The sequence below is a fragment of the Emiliania huxleyi genome (assembly GCF_000372725.1).
Source record: "Emiliania huxleyi CCMP1516 unplaced genomic scaffold EMIHUscaffold_78, whole genome shotgun sequence".
Lineage (NCBI taxonomy): Eukaryota > Haptophyta > Isochrysidales > Noelaerhabdaceae > Emiliania > Emiliania huxleyi.
The window spans coordinates 315304-332527 of record NW_005196163.1 but is presented as its reverse complement, the minus strand read 5'-3'; the positions used below and the strand labels follow the sequence as shown (position 1 = coordinate 332527).

The following is a 17224-nucleotide window of genomic DNA, read 5'->3' as shown; positions in this document are numbered from 1 at the left end:
GTCACGCTCGCTGCGTGCCTCTCGCTCGCTCCGCCTTCGCCGGCGCGTGTGGTCTCCTCCGCCTCGCCGGCGCGCATCCTCTCCTCCGCCTCGCGGAGAGCGCTCCTGCACAAGGGCGCTGCAGCGGCAGCGCTTCCGCTCCTGCTCTCGCTGCCTGCGGTGGCTCAGGGTGGCGTGCCAGAGGGCATGAGGACCTCGGAGAGCTACACCAACCTGCAGCAAATCTCTCCCGAGACCACGGGCACGCTGGGTGCGGGGACCATGTCCTCTCGCTCGCGGCCAGTGACGGGCGTCGTGCTGCTCGAGGAGGTGCAGGAGTCGGGCAAGAAGACGGCGCCCACCGTGTCGGCAGAGCTGGTGCTCGACGGCGGAGTTGCCGCGACGGCGACCTTTGACGCCCAGTACCCGCTGAACCGCGGCATGTTTTACGACGTCGAGGTGCGAAACCTGGCGGGGGAGGGCGCCTTCCTACAGGTGGCGTCGCTGCCCGAGGGCAAGTCGCTAGGCGAGATGTCAGCCTCCTTCCTCACGAAGAGCGTCTTCTCGACCGAGGGCCGCTTCGGCGCGTACGGCGCCCCCACTGACATCAAAGTGCTCTCCAAATCGGAGGCGGGCGCCATGCGGCTGCTCGAAATCAGCTTCGCGGCGCTCAGCCCAGGAGGGAACGAGGTCCGCCCTCTGCCCCGCGACTCTGCCACGCACGCCACGACCACAACCCGCCCCCACCCCTTCTCCCCAGGTCCCTCGCCGCGCGCTCGTCGCCGCGGTGCAGCCCGAGGGGTCGACGGACGTTGTGATGCTCGTCGGCGGGAGCACGACTAGCGAGTGGAAACGGGCGGAGCCGCTGCTGCGGAGCCAGGCGTCGAGCTTCAAGATCGCGCGGGTGCGTCCAACCAGCATCAAGCGCAAGGCCAAGAACGACTATCGCTTCGAGAACCAGGGCGGGCTCAACGAGAGGGGGTCCGACTCGGTGTCCAACCTGGTCGACGGCTTTTGACAGGAGGATTTGTGTGAGCTCTGGCAGAGACCCCGCAGGCGGTGCACACAAGAGCCCCAGGATTACCTCCCTGGACCCTGCACCCGGACGTGAGATTTCTTTTTGAGGTACGAGTACACAACGAGTCCCGCGACCCGCGCGGTCAAACCTGGGGGGGACTAGCGCACATAGCCGCTCTTGGGAGCGACCTACGGCTTTTTACCTTTAGCGTTTTACCTTTTTAGCTTTAGGTGTGCGCCATGTAAAGTAGAGGGCCGCGGCTCCAACCATTCCCCATTCGGCTCTGAGGGCGGGGGCGCAGGGTAGAGGTCGGGCTGGCGTGGGGGGCCTCAGGTAAAGGTGTAAACCTGTCTCAGATAGGCCGGTCGCTCCCCCGTTTTGGGGGGCCCTGGGTTGAAACTTGAAAGTCGTTCTCCGGAGTTTGCAAGTTGACGCATCACAAAGAGCCCAAATCCTGCTCTGCCAACCGAGCAAGCCCATGGGGACGGACCGAGGTCTTGCTCCACCTTCCTCGGCACTCGCGTCGCGCCCAACCTGAGAGCCTCAGCCGCCATGCCGGGGCACATCTTGACGTTGACCGGAGCTGGTCACATGTGTGCACATGCTGCACATGTGCATGTGCATGTGCATGTGCATGCACATGCACATGTCCATCGTACCCAAGGGGCGGGGCACGGTCGACTCTCGACCGCGCTCCGCGGCCGATGGCACCGGCCCAACGGCCGACCAAGGTTCGCTCCCCGCACACCGGCCCCGGAATAAGATACATCATAGCCCTCTCTCTCTCTCTGTCTCTCACTCTAAAAACTCTGACATTTTACGAACTCCTTGGCGACGCGCGTCGCGTCGCCAAGGCTCTGCGACCTCGGTCGTACAATCAGCGACCTCGGTCGTACAATCGGCCGGCTGCGCGGGTTTTCGGCGAGTTTCCCGCGCACCGGCCACGAACTCGACTCGCACAGCAAAAAAATCCGGTGCTCGCGCGCCACTCCCACGCTTGACCACACACTCGCTGCACTGCTCAAAGCCAACCCTACCTCACTGGCCGCCTCCAACACTGTCCCGCGCGTCTCGCGCCCCAACTGACAACTCATCACTGTCCCTCGGACACCACTCTCCAGCCGCGCTACCTTCCCCCACCTACCGCTCTCGCACGACATCTCGACAATCCTCATATCTCCAGGCCCAAGACTCCTAACCACTGCCCCTGCTCGCCCAGGACCACGAAGCGCCGCCCGCGCGCCCATTGACCCCCCAATCAGCCCTCTTGCTGTCCCTCAGTCGCCACCCGCCAGATGTACTGCCCTCGCCCACCCAATACTCTCACCCTCCTGACCCGGACAGTCCAGGTACAGGAAAAGCGGGGAGCGGGGCCCGATCCAAGGAGCACCCCGTCGGCCCGGGAGGGCTGTGAATTTCGGCGCGAGCGGAAGGCTGCCTGCAGACGCTCAGCCCCCGGCTGAGCTGCCGAATCCTCCCGGCTAATCCCCTGACCTGCCGCCTGAAACGGGACAACATTACACCACCTCACACACACTCCCCCCTCAGGGCTAAGCAGTGCGCAAGTCCACCCGAACTCTAGGCGAGGCATCGACCGCTCCTTTGGAATAGTGCCGTCAGTGGCTGCACTAGACGCCCATTAGATGGCGCGCGGCGCGGGCGGATGACTAGGGGAGAGAATGCGGAGAGACTAGCTCGCAGGTAGATGTGCTCAGCCAAGGGTAAGGGATGAGGGGAATGTGTCAGTGTGAGGGGTGCACCAACCGCAGAGCGTCGTGTTTTGCCTTTGAAAACTGAACAGTTTTTTTTCTGTCTCTCACTCTCCGCTGGTCGGCCTCACGTGTCGCCGCTGTCGCCTCGCGGTCGGGGTCGTGTCCTCCTGGGCTAGAGCCGTACGGCTCTAGCTGTGTAGCGCTCCCGGGGGGGAGATTAAAGACGGAGAAAGAGTGCGGCTCGTAACGTACACAGTCACACACCTCGTGATTTTTGTCTTCGACTCTCTGTCGTTTCACGACGTCGAACCGGCGTTCGTCTTTGGCCTGGTGGGCTCGACCGCGCCCGGCTCGCTCGCCGGTCTGCGCCGTGGCTGGTTGCGATTGGCGCTCACCCTGAGCGGCGCCTCCTCGCTCCCCTGCAACGGCCGGCCCAACGGCCACCTCGCGCGCACATGCTCCACGTCCGGCGCGTCGGTCAGGCCGAGCTTGAGCCGCTCCGCTGCCGCCCACGCCACCATGACGCCGTTGTCGGTGCAGAGGCGCGGCGGCGGCACCACCATGCGCCACGGCGCGCCGTCGTCGCGCGGCGAGGGCGTGCTCGCGCAGAGCTCGCCCAGCCTGTGCGGCGGAGACGGAGGGGAGAGCACGCGTCAGGCCGTGCGACGCAGCGGCCGGCCGCGTCGGCAACGGTGCATTCGAGCAGCACTGTACTCGAGGAGACGGAGCCGAAGGGGCGGGGGCGTGTGCCACCCCAGAGTACGACTACCCGCGCAAGCAGCGCGGCTCTGCGTCCCGCATCTAGGCCCGCCCGACCGCCGCCGCAGCTCAGCGTTGGCCGCGACGCCGCCCGAGAGGACGAGCGTGTCTGGCGCGCAGCCGAGCGAGTCGCGCTCCTCCGTGAGGAGGCGGAAGGCATACCTGCGGGGACGCGTCTCGGACACGTCACGGACGCGGGTCGTGGACATGTCCGGCGAGGAGGCGGACGGCGCGCGTCAGCCGCATCTCGAGGTGGCGCAGCGCCGCGTTTTGAAAGGAGGCCGCCACGCCGGCGCGGAAGGCGGGCGAGGCGCGCTCCTCCTCGCTCGCCCTCTCGACGGCGAGTCGCACCGCCGTCTTGAGCCTGCAGTGATACGCCAGCCTCAGGGCGGGAAGTCGGTGTTGTGCGGTGTGTTCAGAGCACCGCGTGAATAGGAGGGCTGCAAATGCAGCCGAAGACAGCGGAGTACGGCGGAATACAGCTGAATACGTGTCCTCTCGAGCGCTAGCTGGAGTCGAAGACTCCGTGCTCCGCTTCTATAGGGGCGTCCGCCCGGCAAACGAAAAGTCGAAGGAGGGCTTGTTCCGCATCGGCACCGGGAGCGGCGTCGCCGACGGGTCGCCCTCCCGCGCGAGCGACTCGAGGGCGGGGCCTCCTCCGCCGCCGACGGGCAGCTCAAGCAGCCTCGCCACCTTGTCGTACGCCTCGCCGAGAGCGTCGTCCAGAGTCGAGCCGATTACTTGGTGGTCTCCAATCCCGCGGGTGAGGAGGAGCTGGCAGTGGCCGCCCGAGGTGAGTAGCGTGAGGAAGGGGAAGGGCGGCGGCGGGTGGCACGCAAGCCGCGCCATCAGCACGTGCGCCTCGAGGTGGTGCACCGCGACGAACGCCTTGCCGTGCGCAGTCGCCAGCCTCACTGCCTCCTCGCAGCCGACCCGCAAGCATATCTCGAGGCCGGGCCCGACGGTGACGGCGACGGCGTCCACCTCGGCTGCGGAGGAGAGGCCGGCGCGCCGCAGCGCCAGCTCGACCGCCCCGCCCAGCGCGTCGCGGTGTGCGTCGCGCGCGATCCCCGGCACGACGCCGCCCCACGCCTCGTGCAGCTCCGCCTGGGACGCGATCGCCTCGCCGAGGATCTCGCCGTCGCTGCGCACGACGGCGACGCCCGTGTCGTCGCAGCTCGTCTCGATGCCGAGCACGGTGAACGGCTCTCGCAGCGGCGCGCCGCCCGCCCGCCTCGCGAGGCCGCGGGCGCCGTCCCAGCCGACAGCCTTTGGGCGGCCAACGGCGGCGCGCGCGCAGGCGCGCACGGCGGACGCGCGCGGCGGGCGCGCGAGCGGGACGGCCGAGCCGACGAGCAGCAGCGAGGCGCGCAGCGAGAGGAGGGGGTGCATGGTAAGCCTGCAAAGAGCGCGAAAGAATTTCTCCCCGCAGAGTGTCAGCCGTGCAAAACCACACTAGCGCAATCGCAACACCAGCTACTAGAAGAAGAATGAGTTTGTCGGCTACATCCCAGACCCACCATCTAGATGGCTGCTCCTTTGGAGGGGGAGAAGGCGCGGCCACTTGGTTAGATGCCACTCTCACAAAGTTGTTAGCCAGTGGGACGGCGAGGACCCGCCTCGGCATGTCGCGCCGCTCCAGGAAGAGATCGACAAGTACCGGCAGGGGTACGAGATCGAGCGCATCGTCGACGTCCGCGAGTCCGGAGCGCCGAACGAGCTGGAATACCTCGTGCAATGGAAGGGCTTCCCCCTACTGGGGGATACGGACAGGTGGGAACCCGAGCGCAGGCTGGCGGAGGGGCTCTCGTCCGGCGAGGCTGCACACCTGCGAGACAGCCCAGAACAGGCGCGCACGAGGAAGAGGGAGGACGGACAGCCGAGCGTCATGCCCCACGGAGCGCTAGCCGAGCTCAGGGCCCACTTCGGAGTGCAACGTTTCGAAAGTCGGGGCCGGGACGGCAAGAGACGTGACACTTGAAGGTGACGTGACAGGGGCGGCTTGAGCACAGGTGGGCGGCACGACAGGTGCCTGAACACCTACAACCATGGCGACACGGCCGACGGCCCACAGTTTCGGCGAATTCATTAGGGGGGGGGGAGCGCCCGCCGTCCGTATTTGAGTCGTTGAAGCGATCTTCGCCCGAGCACAGCGCTCAACAGTGCACTCGTTCCCTAACCTCCTACAGATAATGTTCGCTCGCGTGTTCGTCCTTGCTCTCTCGCTCCAAGGCGCCGCCGGCTTCAGCTCGACACCTGCCTGCGAGCCCTGCGAGGTGCGAGAAACGCACACCCGCCCAAGCAATCCCCATCTCTTGCGCTTGCCGCATGGACTCGAGGAGACGCCCCCACCCTACCCCCGCGCCGAATTAGGTTGGCATGGCAGACTGCCCGACGTGCTGCGGCGACATTTACACCGAGACAAACAAGTACCAGGGCCAGAGCTGCTCTGAGATGATTCTTGACAACCCGTGCGACGGTAGCTACTCTGGCTGGTACGGCCAGTACTGCTGCACGACGTGCTCCTCGCCTGACCAAATGGTCACGGGCTAAGAATCCCGCACCACCAAGTGGCAAGAGATTGAACTGGGTGGGCACCCCGCGCGCACCCCCGGAGCCCGGTGGACCGTGGACAGCGCCAGCGCGCGACCACGGTCCCATTACGCATTAGCACGGGTAAATAAATAAAAACGGACACCTCTACTGTGAGATGACTCTCGTCTATCTGTGTGACGCCTCTAAAGCCGTACTCGAGCGAGTGCCGTGTCGGCCACAAGGAAGAATGTAAAACGAACTCGGCCGGGCGAATCCCACGCGCCCCGACGCGCCCAGAGAGCGCAGAGGCTGAGTGCATGCTATATTGTAGTAACTCAGACACACCGACGTCGCGCCGCCGCTCACACCCCACTTGCGGTCTCCAGAGTCACGGCCCGTCGTCCGATTCCCCCATCGCGGCGTTGAACTGGGCCTGCGTGATCTTACCTCGCCGGAGCTGCTTCATCAGCCGGGCCTCCCGCGCAAAGTCGTCCTCGTCCGCCAGCTCCTCGGCGCGCGCAGCGGCCGCCGCGGCCGCCGCCTCGGCCGCCGCCTCCTTTGGCGACTTCCTCTCCGGCCGCGCCGCCATGCCCCCCTTGCCGCCCCCCTTGCCGCCCCCCTTGCCGCGGGCGGACTCCTGCGCGCCGCCGCCGGCCGCCTCCTCCGCCGCGCGCGCCGCCTTTGCCTGCTGGCGGAGGCGCTCGCGCTGCTTGTCCTTGTAGCGCACCGCCTCGAGATCGACCTGCGCGGCCGGCGTGAACTCGACCCACGAGCCCTTGCCGCGCTTGCGCTTCTTGCCGAGCTCGCGCACGCGCGGCAGGCGCAGCAAGCCCATCGCGGAGGCGAGCGCGCCGAGGTCGAGCTTGTCGAACACAAAGACGTACCGGCAGACGTGCTCCTGGTACGCCTTGAGGAAGGAGACGTACGCCGCGGCGCCGCGCTCCATCACGGCGCGGTCCGCCACGGCCAGCCGCGTGAGCGCCTCCGCCACGGGCGGCGCGGAGGGCTCGGGCTCGCGCGGCTCGACCGGCGCCTTGCGCACCGCGAGGAAGTGGACGTACGCCTCCTCCTCGGGCCGCAGCAGCAGCAGCGCCGCGCCCGAGCGGCCCATCCGGGCGGTGCGGCCGACGCGATGCACATAGGCGTTCGGGTCCTGAGGGCCAGTGCAAGGACGTGACACGGCCGTGTCCGAGGGCGGGACTACCCGCGCAAGCGGCGCTCGGCTCCTGCGGCGCGTCGAACTGCACCACCCAGTCCACGTCCGGCAAGTCGAGCCCTCGAGCCGCGACGTCAGTGCAGAGCAGCACCGCGCCCTGCTGCTGCTGCGCAAAGGTGTCAAAGGCGCGCCGCCGCGGCTTGGGCGACATTTTGCCGTGCAGCGCCGCAAAGGAGGCGCCGCGCAGCGCCGGCAGCTGCGGCAGCGTCGCAGAGTAAAAGGCGACGCACGCGCAGGTGAGGAAGTAGACCATCACCTGCGCCAAAAGTGGCGCGGACGATGTGTGCCGCGGAGGTGTCGCGGACGTGTCACCGACGTGTCGCGGACGTGTCACCGACGTGTCGCGGACGTGTCGCGATGTCGTTGACGCGTCGGGAGGGAAGGGATGTGAGGGGGTGGGGGGGTGGGGGGGGGGGGGGGGGGCTCGCCTTGTCGCCCTCGCGGAGCCGACCCTGCAGAAAGGCGACGAGCTGCGGCAGCCGCTCCGCCTCGCCGACCACCAGGACGTACGAGCGAAGCGAGGACGGCGTCAGGGTGAACTCGGGCGGCGGCGCGGAGGAGGAGCGCGCGGCGGCGGAGGTGGCGGCAGCGGAGGCAGAGGTCGAGGCAGCGGAGGAGGCCGCGGCGGCGGCGGCGGCGGCGGTGGGAACCGCCGCCGCCTCCACCTTGACGGTGACCTTGACGGGGTTGCGGAGGCCGGCGCGCGCGAGCTGGAGCAGCTCGTCGGTCTGCGTGGCGGAGAAGAGGCCCGTGCGGCGCTGCTTTGGCAGCCGGGAGAGGATTGCGTTCAGCTTGGCCTCGAAGCCCATGTCGAGGAGCCGGTCCGCCTGCTCACGCGAGGGGGTGGCGAGGGAGGGGCGATCTCGGCTAGGTCACGGCTAGGTCTCGGCCAGGTCTCGGCTAGGTCTTGGCTAGGTCTCGGCCAGGTCACGGCTAGGTCACGCCTCGTCAAGCACGAGCAGCTCGAGCTCGCGCAGAGAGAGGCTGCGCTCCGTCCGGCCGAGCACGTCCTCGAGGCGGCCGGGCGTGCCGATGAGCACGTGCGCGCCCGCCGCGCCCAGCGAGGCGATGGACTCGGCGAGGTCGGTCCCGCCCACCACGAGAACTGGCGGCAAGATTGCGGCGATGGCGGCTGCGCCGACGGCGGCGGCACTCGCGGCGCGCCGCTCGGCGAAGCGGAGCGCGACGGCGTGGACCTGCGCGGCGAGCTCCCGCGTCGGCTCGATCACGAGCGCGCCAACCTGCTTGGGCGTGAGCGGCGTCTCGCGCCGCGCGAGGAGCTCGTACAGCGGGAGCAGAAAGGCGAGCGTCTTGCCAGAGCCGGTGCACGCCTGCACGGCGACGTCCTGGTGGCGGAGCAGCCGCGGGATGGCGGCGGCCTGGACCGGCGTGGCGCGCTCAAAGCCGAGCGACGCCACCGCCTCGAGCGTCGACGCACTCAGCGCCGGCTCGAGGCTTGCGAACGGCGGAGCCGCCGCCCGCTGAGCCGCCGCCGCCGAGGATGGCGCGCCGCTGCTGGCACCGCTGGCGCTCGCGGCAATCTTTGGCTTTCCCTTTTTGAGCTTCTTGCGAGCCGGTTGCGTGGAACTCGTGGCAGGCATATGGCAGCGGGACGTCACGAGGGGAAGAATTTTACAACGCAACTCGCTGACACAACACTGGGCGCATCTCAGTCGTTCTTCACACGGCCATCGCAGAGCAGGTCGTGAATGAGCTTGCCTGTGGCGGGGGTGGGCGGGTGCACGGAGCTAAGTGCCTCGCCACCCTCGCAGGAGTCGCTTAGGCGGCTCCCTGGTGCTGCTTCTGCAGCCCCAGCCAGCTCTTGGTGGTCCCAAGTCACCTCATCGAGGTACTGGGCCCGCGTCAGCTTGTTCTGTAGCACGTCCGCCGCCTTCCGGAGGATCTCACGGACCCCCTTTCCGAACTCGTGGCAGGCATATGTGGCGTCACGAGGCAGATAGCCTTTTTCTTTTCTTTCGGGTTTGCTTCTCCTTCGGGTTCCATCCATCTCCTGACTCCTCATCTCTCTCTCATCTCTTTCCCATAGGTAGGCGGGGTGGTGGGCTTGGCCTTTATACGTTATTCTTCCGATTCTATATTCTTTTTCGAAGCGATTTTCAGCGATTTTCAGCGGGAATATAAAGAATATTTGAGAATATAGGCCCGATTTGGGCTGTATTCTTGGCATATTCGAGAATATAGACCCTGTTTGGGACAAGATTACGGAAAAAGAATATAGAGAGTACTGGGCGAGAAAAACGTATAAAGGCCAATGGTGGGCGTGCGCGCGCGCGGTGCGATACGTGTGTGTGTGTGTGTGTGTGTGTGTGTGTGTGTGTGTGTGTGTGTGTGTGTGTGTGTGTGTGTGTGTGTGTGTGTGTGTGTGTGTGTGTGTGTGTGTGTGTGTGTGTGTGTGTGTGTGTGTGTGTGTGTGTGTGTGTGTGTGTGTGTGTGTGTGTGTGTGTGTGTGTGTGTGTGTGTGTGTGTGTGTGTGTGTGTGTGTGTGTGTGATTTTTGAAGACCAACAAGAAATCACGAATGTCACAGTGATTTGGGCTCGGCAGCTTGTTAGCCCTCAGCCGAAGCTGGGGCCGGTCCCGTAGCCGAGAGAGCCCGCGCCGATGAGTTCGACGCGGTCGGGGGGCCTTGCGGAGAGGCAGCGGGGTGGCGATCGCTGTACTTCATGGGGTCTTCTTGTGTGTGTGTGTGTGTGTGTGTGTGTGTGTGACAACTGCGTGCGACAAAAGGGAGCATCCGTTTATTATTAATTAACAACCAAGTGTGTTTGTTTCTGTTTCACAGTCCCGTGCCCAGTGTCGTGCGAGAGAGAGAGATATTTAGAAGCCAACCAGAAGTGTGGTACACACATTGTCGTGCGAGCGAGGGTGTTTCGTTGTAAAATTCTGTTTCACGCCTAGGCACTTCACGCCACGAGAAAAATCCGCCAAAAGTAAAAAACTTCCGGCTCCGAGCTCTACTCTTCCGGCAGTAGCCGAAGAGTCGAGCTGGTGCGCGCTCGACTCATTTTACAGACATAATTCAACCCGTGTTTTGCGAGCGCCGTTCTGGGGCTACAGCGGAGCGGGCAAGCGCAGCTGGGATCCGCAGCATCGCATTGCGGGTGGATCGCATGGAGTCGCAACACTGTCATTGCTTGCTGGTTCTCACGTGCGGGCTAGCCTTGTCAGCTGGATTTCCAACAGATGCGTCGAGGCAGCTGCAGGAGATCGTCGTACGGTCTGCAATCCGCGGCGAAGTGACTTGCCTTGTGGAAGGATCTGTTTTCTTTCTTTCTTTCTGCATTGCACATTCTCAAACCGAGCCGTGAACACAGCCTTTTGAGTGCGGGTGGGTAGGCCCTAAAACGCTAAACGGCGGGAGGGGTAGGGGTGCCGCTGTAGGACGGTGTGGAGGGGTCGGGAGGGCGGGCGAGTGTGGACCGTGTGACCTAAAGCAGCCCTCCAGGCTTGCGGGTTCGCTGTCAAGACGGCGCTGGTCGGTGTCGGCGCCCAAGGCCTCGCGCCGAGCTGCAGAGCGAGGACCGAGGTGCGCGCACGCTCAGCGCGGCGTGCCACCCGTCCCTGCTGCCTCTCCTCGGCGTCTGCTTGGCACCGGCGAGAGCGTGCCTCGTCTACCCCCTCTCTGCCGCGGCGGCAGCCTTCGAGGACCGCCTCTACCGCACGCCAGCCGCGCTGCAGCGGCTCCGCATGCTCGGCTTCGAGACGCCGCCTCCGCCGCTCTCCTCTGCCGCACGGCTCCGCGTGCCGCGCGACGCCGCGAGAGCGCTGCACTACTTGCACACGCTCTCGCCCATGATCCTGCACCGCGACGTCTCGGCGGGCTGCAGACGAGAGCTCAAAAGAAACTGTAGCCCCGTGCAACAGCGGTCCGGCAGGCTGCCCCCAAGGCCCACCGGGCCGCTGCGGGTTTGGGAGTTATGCTTAGGCACAGCTTCGGCGATGGCAGCCCCTCTCTGGGGTGTTGCATAGGCGGGGAGTCCCCCCCGCTGGTCTCCTCCTTCCCATTTTTTCTTTTCTTTTGAGAGCAGGACGCCGGGTTTGTCTTGTATGTGCGTGTCGGGCCGGGGTGTGAGCGAGGGGCAGAAGGGGCGGGGGCGTGCGGGGCAGAGTGCGTGTCGGGCCGGGGTGTGAGCGAGGGGCGGGGGCGTGCGGGGCAGAGGCCCAACGTCGGGCGGCTTGTCGGGGTCCGGAGAATTCGAGGGGGGAACGACGAGGGGGGGATGGGCGGTCGGCGTCGGGGTAGCAGGCTGCAGGGCGTACGGGGTAGCCGTCACTTTCCTGCCTCAAAAGGGCGGGGCTGTCCCGGAAAGTGAGAGACGCCGGGCAGCGTGGCGCACAACTGAAACCTCCCATCGTGTTTGTGCCTCCTCCTTTGCTGTCCCATCTCCTCATCTCTTTCCCGCCTGGGCGGGGCAGCGGGCGGGCGCGCGGTGCGGTGCGGCGTGTGCGTGTGTGCGACTGCGACAGGGGACCGCTCGAAATGGACCATTGGGCTTGTATTATTAACAACGAAGTTCGAAGGCGCTCTCAAAAGAATTCTACGAAGACAAGCCCCTCTCACAGCAGACTGGCACGAACTAGCACCACAAAAGGCACAGCAGACAACGGCCCCTTATGGGCCGTCGAAGAGGCCGTCATACTCCTCCGGCCTCGCCCCCCCTTCCCAACCCTCCCCTGGCTCAGGCTCCTCATCCTCGCGGCGCGCAGTGCGCACCCCGCCCCGCGAAGACGAACCCTTCCGCCGGCGTGCCTCGCGGGACTGCCGCCCGCTGCCGCCGCCCTTCCCCCCCTCCGCCGGCCTCCTCCACCTCCTCCAAAAGAAAACCTGTTGGCACAGCTTTTGAGTGGCGCGCTTCGCTTTGAGCATGATCGGCCAGCAGATCGCCGACGAGAACGCGTCCGTCGCGGGCAAGAGGCCCCCGGCAGCGGCGCGCGGCCTCGGTGGGAAGGCCAAGGGCCTGTCTGGCGCGGGCGGCGGCGGCGGCGGTCTCGCCGCCCGCGGCGGGGGCGCTGCGGCTGGCAAGCAGGCGGGGCTGAAGCCGCGGCGGGCCCTCGGCGACATCAGCAACCGCGACAAGGCGGGCGCGTCCTCCGACGCGCCCGCCAAGCTCGCCCAAAAGCCCGCCTCGCTCCAGACCTCGTGCGCGGGCGCCTCCACTGCTCCGGCCGACCTGCCGTCCGACCTGCCTCCGGTCGAGCACTACCCGCCGGCCTGCGAGGAGGAGCCGGCGCTGCCGACCTTCGACCGCTCGGGCATCGTGCCCGAGGAGAGCGTCGCGGCGGCGCTCGCCGCGGGGCGCGATTGCCGCCCTCTCATCGGCAGCCGCACGCCGTCGCGCACGTCATTGGCGCTCTCACCCTCGGCGACGCCGGGCCGGCTCGCTGGGCTGATCGAGGCGGGGCCGACGCCGGCACGGCCGTTCCTCGCCGACGCCCTCGACGCTGCGGGCGCTTGCTGGACCGAGGCGCACCACCCCCCCACCCTGCCGTCCCCACGCGCGCTAGCAACAGGAGCCTCACGGGCCGCCCCGCAGGCCGAGCAGCTTGAGGCTGCGCTCGCAATCTCTCTGAGCGACTACGCCGCCGAAGGCGGCGGTGACACCGCGGGGGGCTGGCCGGTCGACGGCCCGACCGACGGGCAGGCCGCCGCGCACCAAGGCGACTGCCTCGACGCGCTCTGGACTCCGATCGACTTTGACGCGCTGCGGCTAAATGTGGCCGAGGTCGTGGAGGAGGAGGCGCCGGGGGGAGCGCCGCCGCCCGCGGACACGCCCTCGTCGGCCGGAGCTGCTCCTGAGGCCGAGGCGGAGGCCACCGCCCCGCCGGCTGCGAGCGCACCACAGATGGGCGTCCCGGAGCTCGGCAGGTGAAGCGGTGGTGCGTGCAAGTCAAGAGAGGTGCGTGCAAGTCGAGAGAGGCGTCGCGGCACGCGCCCAGAGCCGCTCACGGGGCCGGGGTGGCGAGGGTGGCGGCGATGGATACGCATGGCATGCGGTGCGCGTGCGGATGAGAGTGGGAACCCCGTCAAGGCACAGTGCGAGCAGCGCGGCGCGCGGCGGGGTCTCGCGGAACTCGCCAAGAGTCGGAGAGTCGGGGCTTGGCGCTTGCGGAGTTGTGTGAACATTCGTCATTCCCCCGGGGTTTGGGCGTGGTTGTGACTAAGCTTCAGAGCTCGGCAAAAATAACGGCGAGAAACGTGTTTTTCGAGCGTCTGATCTCGCTCCACGCCGCACACGGCGGCGGCCGCGCGCGGCGCGGCTCCACTGTCCACACGGAGCTGGGCACTGGGCACCTCCTCCCCCCTCCCATAGCGCATAGCGCATAGGACTTAGGAGCTCGGCCCGCGCACACACGGATACGCGCATGACGTATGTGTCCAAGTGAAGGAGTCGCCGGCGAATACCACTCTCCTGCCATCTCCGCGGCCGCGCCCGCCGAGTGGAGCGCACGCACGAGTGCGCCTAGTCGTAGTCGTCGAGGTTGCAGTCGTCGCCAAAGATCATGTCGTCGTCGCTGTCGTCGTTGTCCTCCGGGAAGGCGCCCTTTGAGCGGAGGAATGCGAAGGCGGCGGCCATCGCCGTGTCCTTGTCCTTGAGCGGGAACTTGCCCGCGTCCGCGTTCGCCTTGACGACAGCGCTCGCGACGAGGCCGCCGTCGGGCGACTCGGCGGCGGCCGGCGGGGAGGCGACCTCGCCCTGCACCGCCGCGCACACGTGATGTAGCCAGTCGGCGAGCAGCACCTTCTCCGCACTGCCCGCGGGCACGTACGCGACCATCGCGAGCTGCTGCACGCCCGCCGAGAAGATCATCTTGCCCACGCGGCCGCTGCAGCCCTTGCGGTCCTCCGCGTCCGGGTCGGGCTCGGCGTTCATCGCCGTCATGCTCGCCTCGAGCAAGCCGACGTCGCCTAAGGGCCGAGCCGCGGGGATGCTTGTGCCAGAGGCTCCGCGCGCCCCGCGTCCAAGGGAGGGAGGGCGGGCGCTCCATCGGGGCTCTCGAGGGTGGTGCAAAAGAACTCGAGGCCGCCCATGTCTGCGGCGCCCTCGATCTCGACCCCCTTCTTCCCGCCCTCCTTGATCACCTTCTTGAGCAGCTTCTCCCGCTCGGCCGCCGCCTTGTCCGCCGCCGCGGGCTCCTCCCTCTTCTTCCCCTCCTTCTTGCCGCCCTCCTTGTCCTTGTCCTTGTCCCTCTTCGGCGGCGCCTGCGGACAACCGCGGTTCGAGGGTGGCACCAGAGCGGCGCGCAGAGGGGCAGGGAGGTGCGGCCTACGCGGCGCCTCCTTCGCCTCCTTCGCCTCCTTCGCCTCCTTCGCCTCCTTCGCCTCCTTCTTGCCTCCCTTCTTCCCCTCCTTCTTGCCATCCCCATCCCCTCCGCTCGGAGCGCTCGCGGGCGGAGGCGCGGCGCCCGTGGCGCCCTGCAGCAGCGTGGTCTTGCCAATCACGGCAAGAAACTCCGGGAGTGACACGCACCTGGGGCGGGGGCGGCGAGGGAGCGGCGCGGGTGGGGCGGCGCGGCCCCAGCGCCGCACGGCACACCGGGCGGCGGGGGGCAGGGGGGGCAGGGGCAGGGGGTCTCACGTCGTGAACCAGCGGACGACGGCAGGGAACGGGGCGAGGAAGGGCGCGTCAAAGACCAGCTTGAACGCCTGCGGAGGCGACCGCCCGCGAGCCTCAGTCGCTGGGAGGAGAGGGGCGGGAGGGGCCGAGGGCGCGTTGCGTTGAGCAGCGAGCAGGACACCACGATGTCAGCGAGCGTCACCTGCGAGAGAGGGCGTGGTGGAGTCAGCCGTGCCGCCGCAACAACCCGCGTGGAGGGTCGGGAAGAGGGCGGGCGAGGGCGAGGCTTGCGCACCGCGTCGCCCACAAGGAAAGTGCGAGACTGCAGGTGCTCGTTCATCACACCGAGCGCGCGCGCGATGTCCTCCTGAGCCTGCGTGCCGTGGAGGGGGCGTCGGGCCGCGGGGCGTCACATGAAGGCGCCGCGCGATGCAGGGCGGTGTCCGTTTTCCGCCCCTCGCCTGCTTGGTGTTTGCGGCGTTGGAGGCGATGAAGCCGAGGATGGGGAACACCTGCGCACGCGCCATCATCGGGATGCGTCGGACGCGATGCTGGCTCTTTCTCTTTCTCTCTCGGTCTCGCTCTCTCTCTCGCTCGCTCGCTCTCTCGCAAGTGAGCCGCGGCCCGGCGCGCCTATCAGACGCAGCAAGCCCTCCAGCCCTTCCCTCGGCTGCCCCTCGCGCGGCCGCGACCAGTCGGCCACCCACATCCCGACGGGCAGATCTGCACGAGAGAGGGCGGAATGGTGAGAGCCAGCGCTCACCGCCGCAGCTGGTTTGTCTCTCTTATTTGCGCACCGAGCTCATTTTTGGCAAACTCGACCCACATGTCCACCTGAACGCGAATGGAGCGGCCCGCAGGAGAGAGAGGGGTGATGAGGCGAAGGCGCGGAGAGGCCGGGCGCTGCGGCGCTGTGCGGGCAGCGCGCGCCTGGCCAGCCTCGAAAAAGGTGGCGCCAAACATGTTTGTATCGGCCCGCATGCGTGCGACGTACCTGTGTGGCGCAGCGCGCGTGGAGCTGGGCGCCGGCGAGGAGGAGGCCGACCGGGAGCGGGCATGGAGCCTGGCGACAGCGGCCGCCTCGCAAATGCAGCCGCTCGCAGTCTCAAGCACCGGCACCTTGCCCAGCGGGCTCTTCTTGAGAAAAGCGGCCGACTTGTTGTCCTTGCCCATCTCGAAGGCCGGCACCTCGATGTCGACGCCGTTGTACCGAGCGACGATGAGCGTCTGCAGGGCGTGGGTGTTGCCGGCGAAGGTATAGAGCTTCATGGTTGCGCAGCACAGAAGAGAATTCTTGCCGGGCTACCGAAGCCAGATTTTTATATAGCCGCCGCTCTCTACCCCGAGCTGACTTTCTCGCCCGAGGCTCGCCGTGGCCCCACACGGCAGCCTCTGCTCGCGTTTTCGAGCCAGGACCTTCGTCCGGGCCCATGGCCGGCACGCCATCGTCGATTCCGCGCGCTCGGCTCCGGAGCAACCTCTGTACGTGTCCACCGGTCGGCTTAAGGTGGTAGCAAACCCTTGGCGCGCGCATATCTTGGATGGCCGGCATGGGGCGTGAGGCGTCGCCCATGCTTGCCATGTGCGAGTAGATGGTAGAATGCATCAAGAGGCGCATCGCGCAAGGTCGGGATCGCAAGCTACGCCCGCATCAAGCGCCGGTTCAGAGAGCGGCTCACAACCCGTGGCAGGCCGTGTAGCCACTAAGATGGCCTTATGACGACCCCATTTCGACATCGTTTCTAGGACAGGTACCCATGTCCCATGAGCTCCATGCGGGAATGACTGGCTCAACCAACTGATCACAAATTCCCACGAAATCTCTCAAAACGGTAAAATTCTTCCTCGTGACAGCATAATTTGACGACTTCGACGTTTCCGAGGGAATTTGTGATCAATTGGTTGAGCCAGTCATTCCCGCATGGAGCTCATGGGTACCTGTCTTAGGAACGATATGTCGAAATGGGGTCGTCATAAGGCCATCTGAGCAACCACAGCCGTCCGCCGTCCAGCACAGTCGCGAGTGGCGAGCGCCGCACACAGCACTGCTCGTGCCGCGATCACGAGAGACGCGTCCGTCACAAGCACATCTAGCGTGTCCTTTGTTTGATGCTGTCTGTGGTTCCCGGGTAGCCTCGGGCGGCAAGGGCGAGCTCAGGCGCGACACACAGCGCGGAACGTCGACCACGCCTAAACTTTCGCGGCAAGAGTTGGCTACCACCTTAATCTAGTCGATGATGACACAGAATGCAGCAGGACACACAAAGTCGTCAAGGTTCATAAGCACGAAGATTACGAAAATTCAAACAACATCAACGACATCGCGATTTTGGAGCTGGACCAACCTGCTTTGTGTGTCAAACCGAATGACCTGGTAATCGACTCGAAGGACAGGACAGATAGCCATGCTGGCAAACTAGCGACTGTTA

General features: G+C 66.4%; 7 protein-coding genes across 7 annotated transcripts; 4 read left to right on the top strand and 3 right to left on the bottom strand.

The window, feature by feature from the left end:
- Window positions 1-442: 442 nt before the first annotated feature.
- Window positions 443-1195, top strand: EMIHUDRAFT_438507 (hypothetical protein). The gene is made up of 2 exons (XM_005760088.1): window positions 443-669; window positions 740-1195. Exons 1-2 carry the CDS (start codon window positions 511-513, stop codon window positions 995-997), a joined length of 417 nt encoding a protein of 138 aa, XP_005760145.1. The 5' UTR covers window positions 443-510; the 3' UTR covers window positions 998-1195.
- A 1975-nt stretch (window positions 1196-3170) lies between these two features.
- Window positions 3171-4668, bottom strand: EMIHUDRAFT_54203 (glycoprotease family protein; the record flags this gene model as incomplete). The annotated part of the gene is made up of 4 exons (XM_005760087.1): window positions 3171-3309; window positions 3526-3602; window positions 3697-3832; window positions 4031-4668. Coding segments are annotated over 4 exons (990 nt in total), but the record flags the coding sequence as incomplete, so codon positions are not given.
- Window positions 4669-5660: 992 nt separating this feature from the next.
- On the top strand, window positions 5661-6021 carry EMIHUDRAFT_218244 (hypothetical protein; the record flags this gene model as incomplete). Its single annotated transcript, XM_005760086.1, has 2 exons — window positions 5661-5744; window positions 5842-6021. The coding sequence occupies 2 exons, from the start codon at window positions 5661-5663 to the stop codon at window positions 6019-6021; spliced, it is 264 nt and encodes an 87-aa protein (XP_005760143.1).
- Window positions 6022-6694: 673 nt separating this feature from the next.
- On the bottom strand, window positions 6695-8673 carry EMIHUDRAFT_41278 (hypothetical protein; the record flags this gene model as incomplete). The annotated part of the gene is made up of 5 exons (XM_005760085.1): window positions 6695-7156; window positions 7182-7475; window positions 7687-7758; window positions 7870-8086; window positions 8162-8673. Coding segments are annotated over 5 exons (1557 nt in total), but the record flags the coding sequence as incomplete, so codon positions are not given.
- A 1676-nt stretch (window positions 8674-10349) lies between these two features.
- EMIHUDRAFT_218241 (hypothetical protein) lies at window positions 10350-11208 on the top strand (the record flags this gene model as incomplete). The annotated part of the gene is made up of 2 exons (XM_005760084.1): window positions 10350-10456; window positions 10734-11208. 2 exons carry the CDS (start codon window positions 10350-10352, stop codon window positions 11206-11208), a joined length of 582 nt encoding a protein of 193 aa, XP_005760141.1.
- An 896-nt stretch (window positions 11209-12104) lies between these two features.
- On the top strand, window positions 12105-13109 carry EMIHUDRAFT_218240 (hypothetical protein; the record flags this gene model as incomplete). Its single annotated transcript, XM_005760083.1, has 3 exons — window positions 12105-12199; window positions 12305-12962; window positions 13038-13109. The coding sequence occupies 3 exons, from the start codon at window positions 12105-12107 to the stop codon at window positions 13107-13109; spliced, it is 825 nt and encodes a 274-aa protein (XP_005760140.1).
- Window positions 13110-14678: 1569 nt separating this feature from the next.
- On the bottom strand, window positions 14679-16071 carry EMIHUDRAFT_438506 (hypothetical protein). The gene is made up of 8 exons (XM_005760082.1): window positions 15859-16071; window positions 15726-15789; window positions 15593-15629; window positions 15499-15518; window positions 15257-15307; window positions 15091-15168; window positions 14956-14997; window positions 14679-14884 (listed from the first exon to the last, which is right to left on the bottom strand). Exons 1-8 carry the CDS (start codon window positions 16062-16064, stop codon window positions 14813-14815), a joined length of 570 nt encoding a protein of 189 aa, XP_005760139.1. The 5' UTR covers window positions 16065-16071; the 3' UTR covers window positions 14679-14812.
- Between the last annotated feature and the right edge of the window lie 1153 nt (window positions 16072-17224).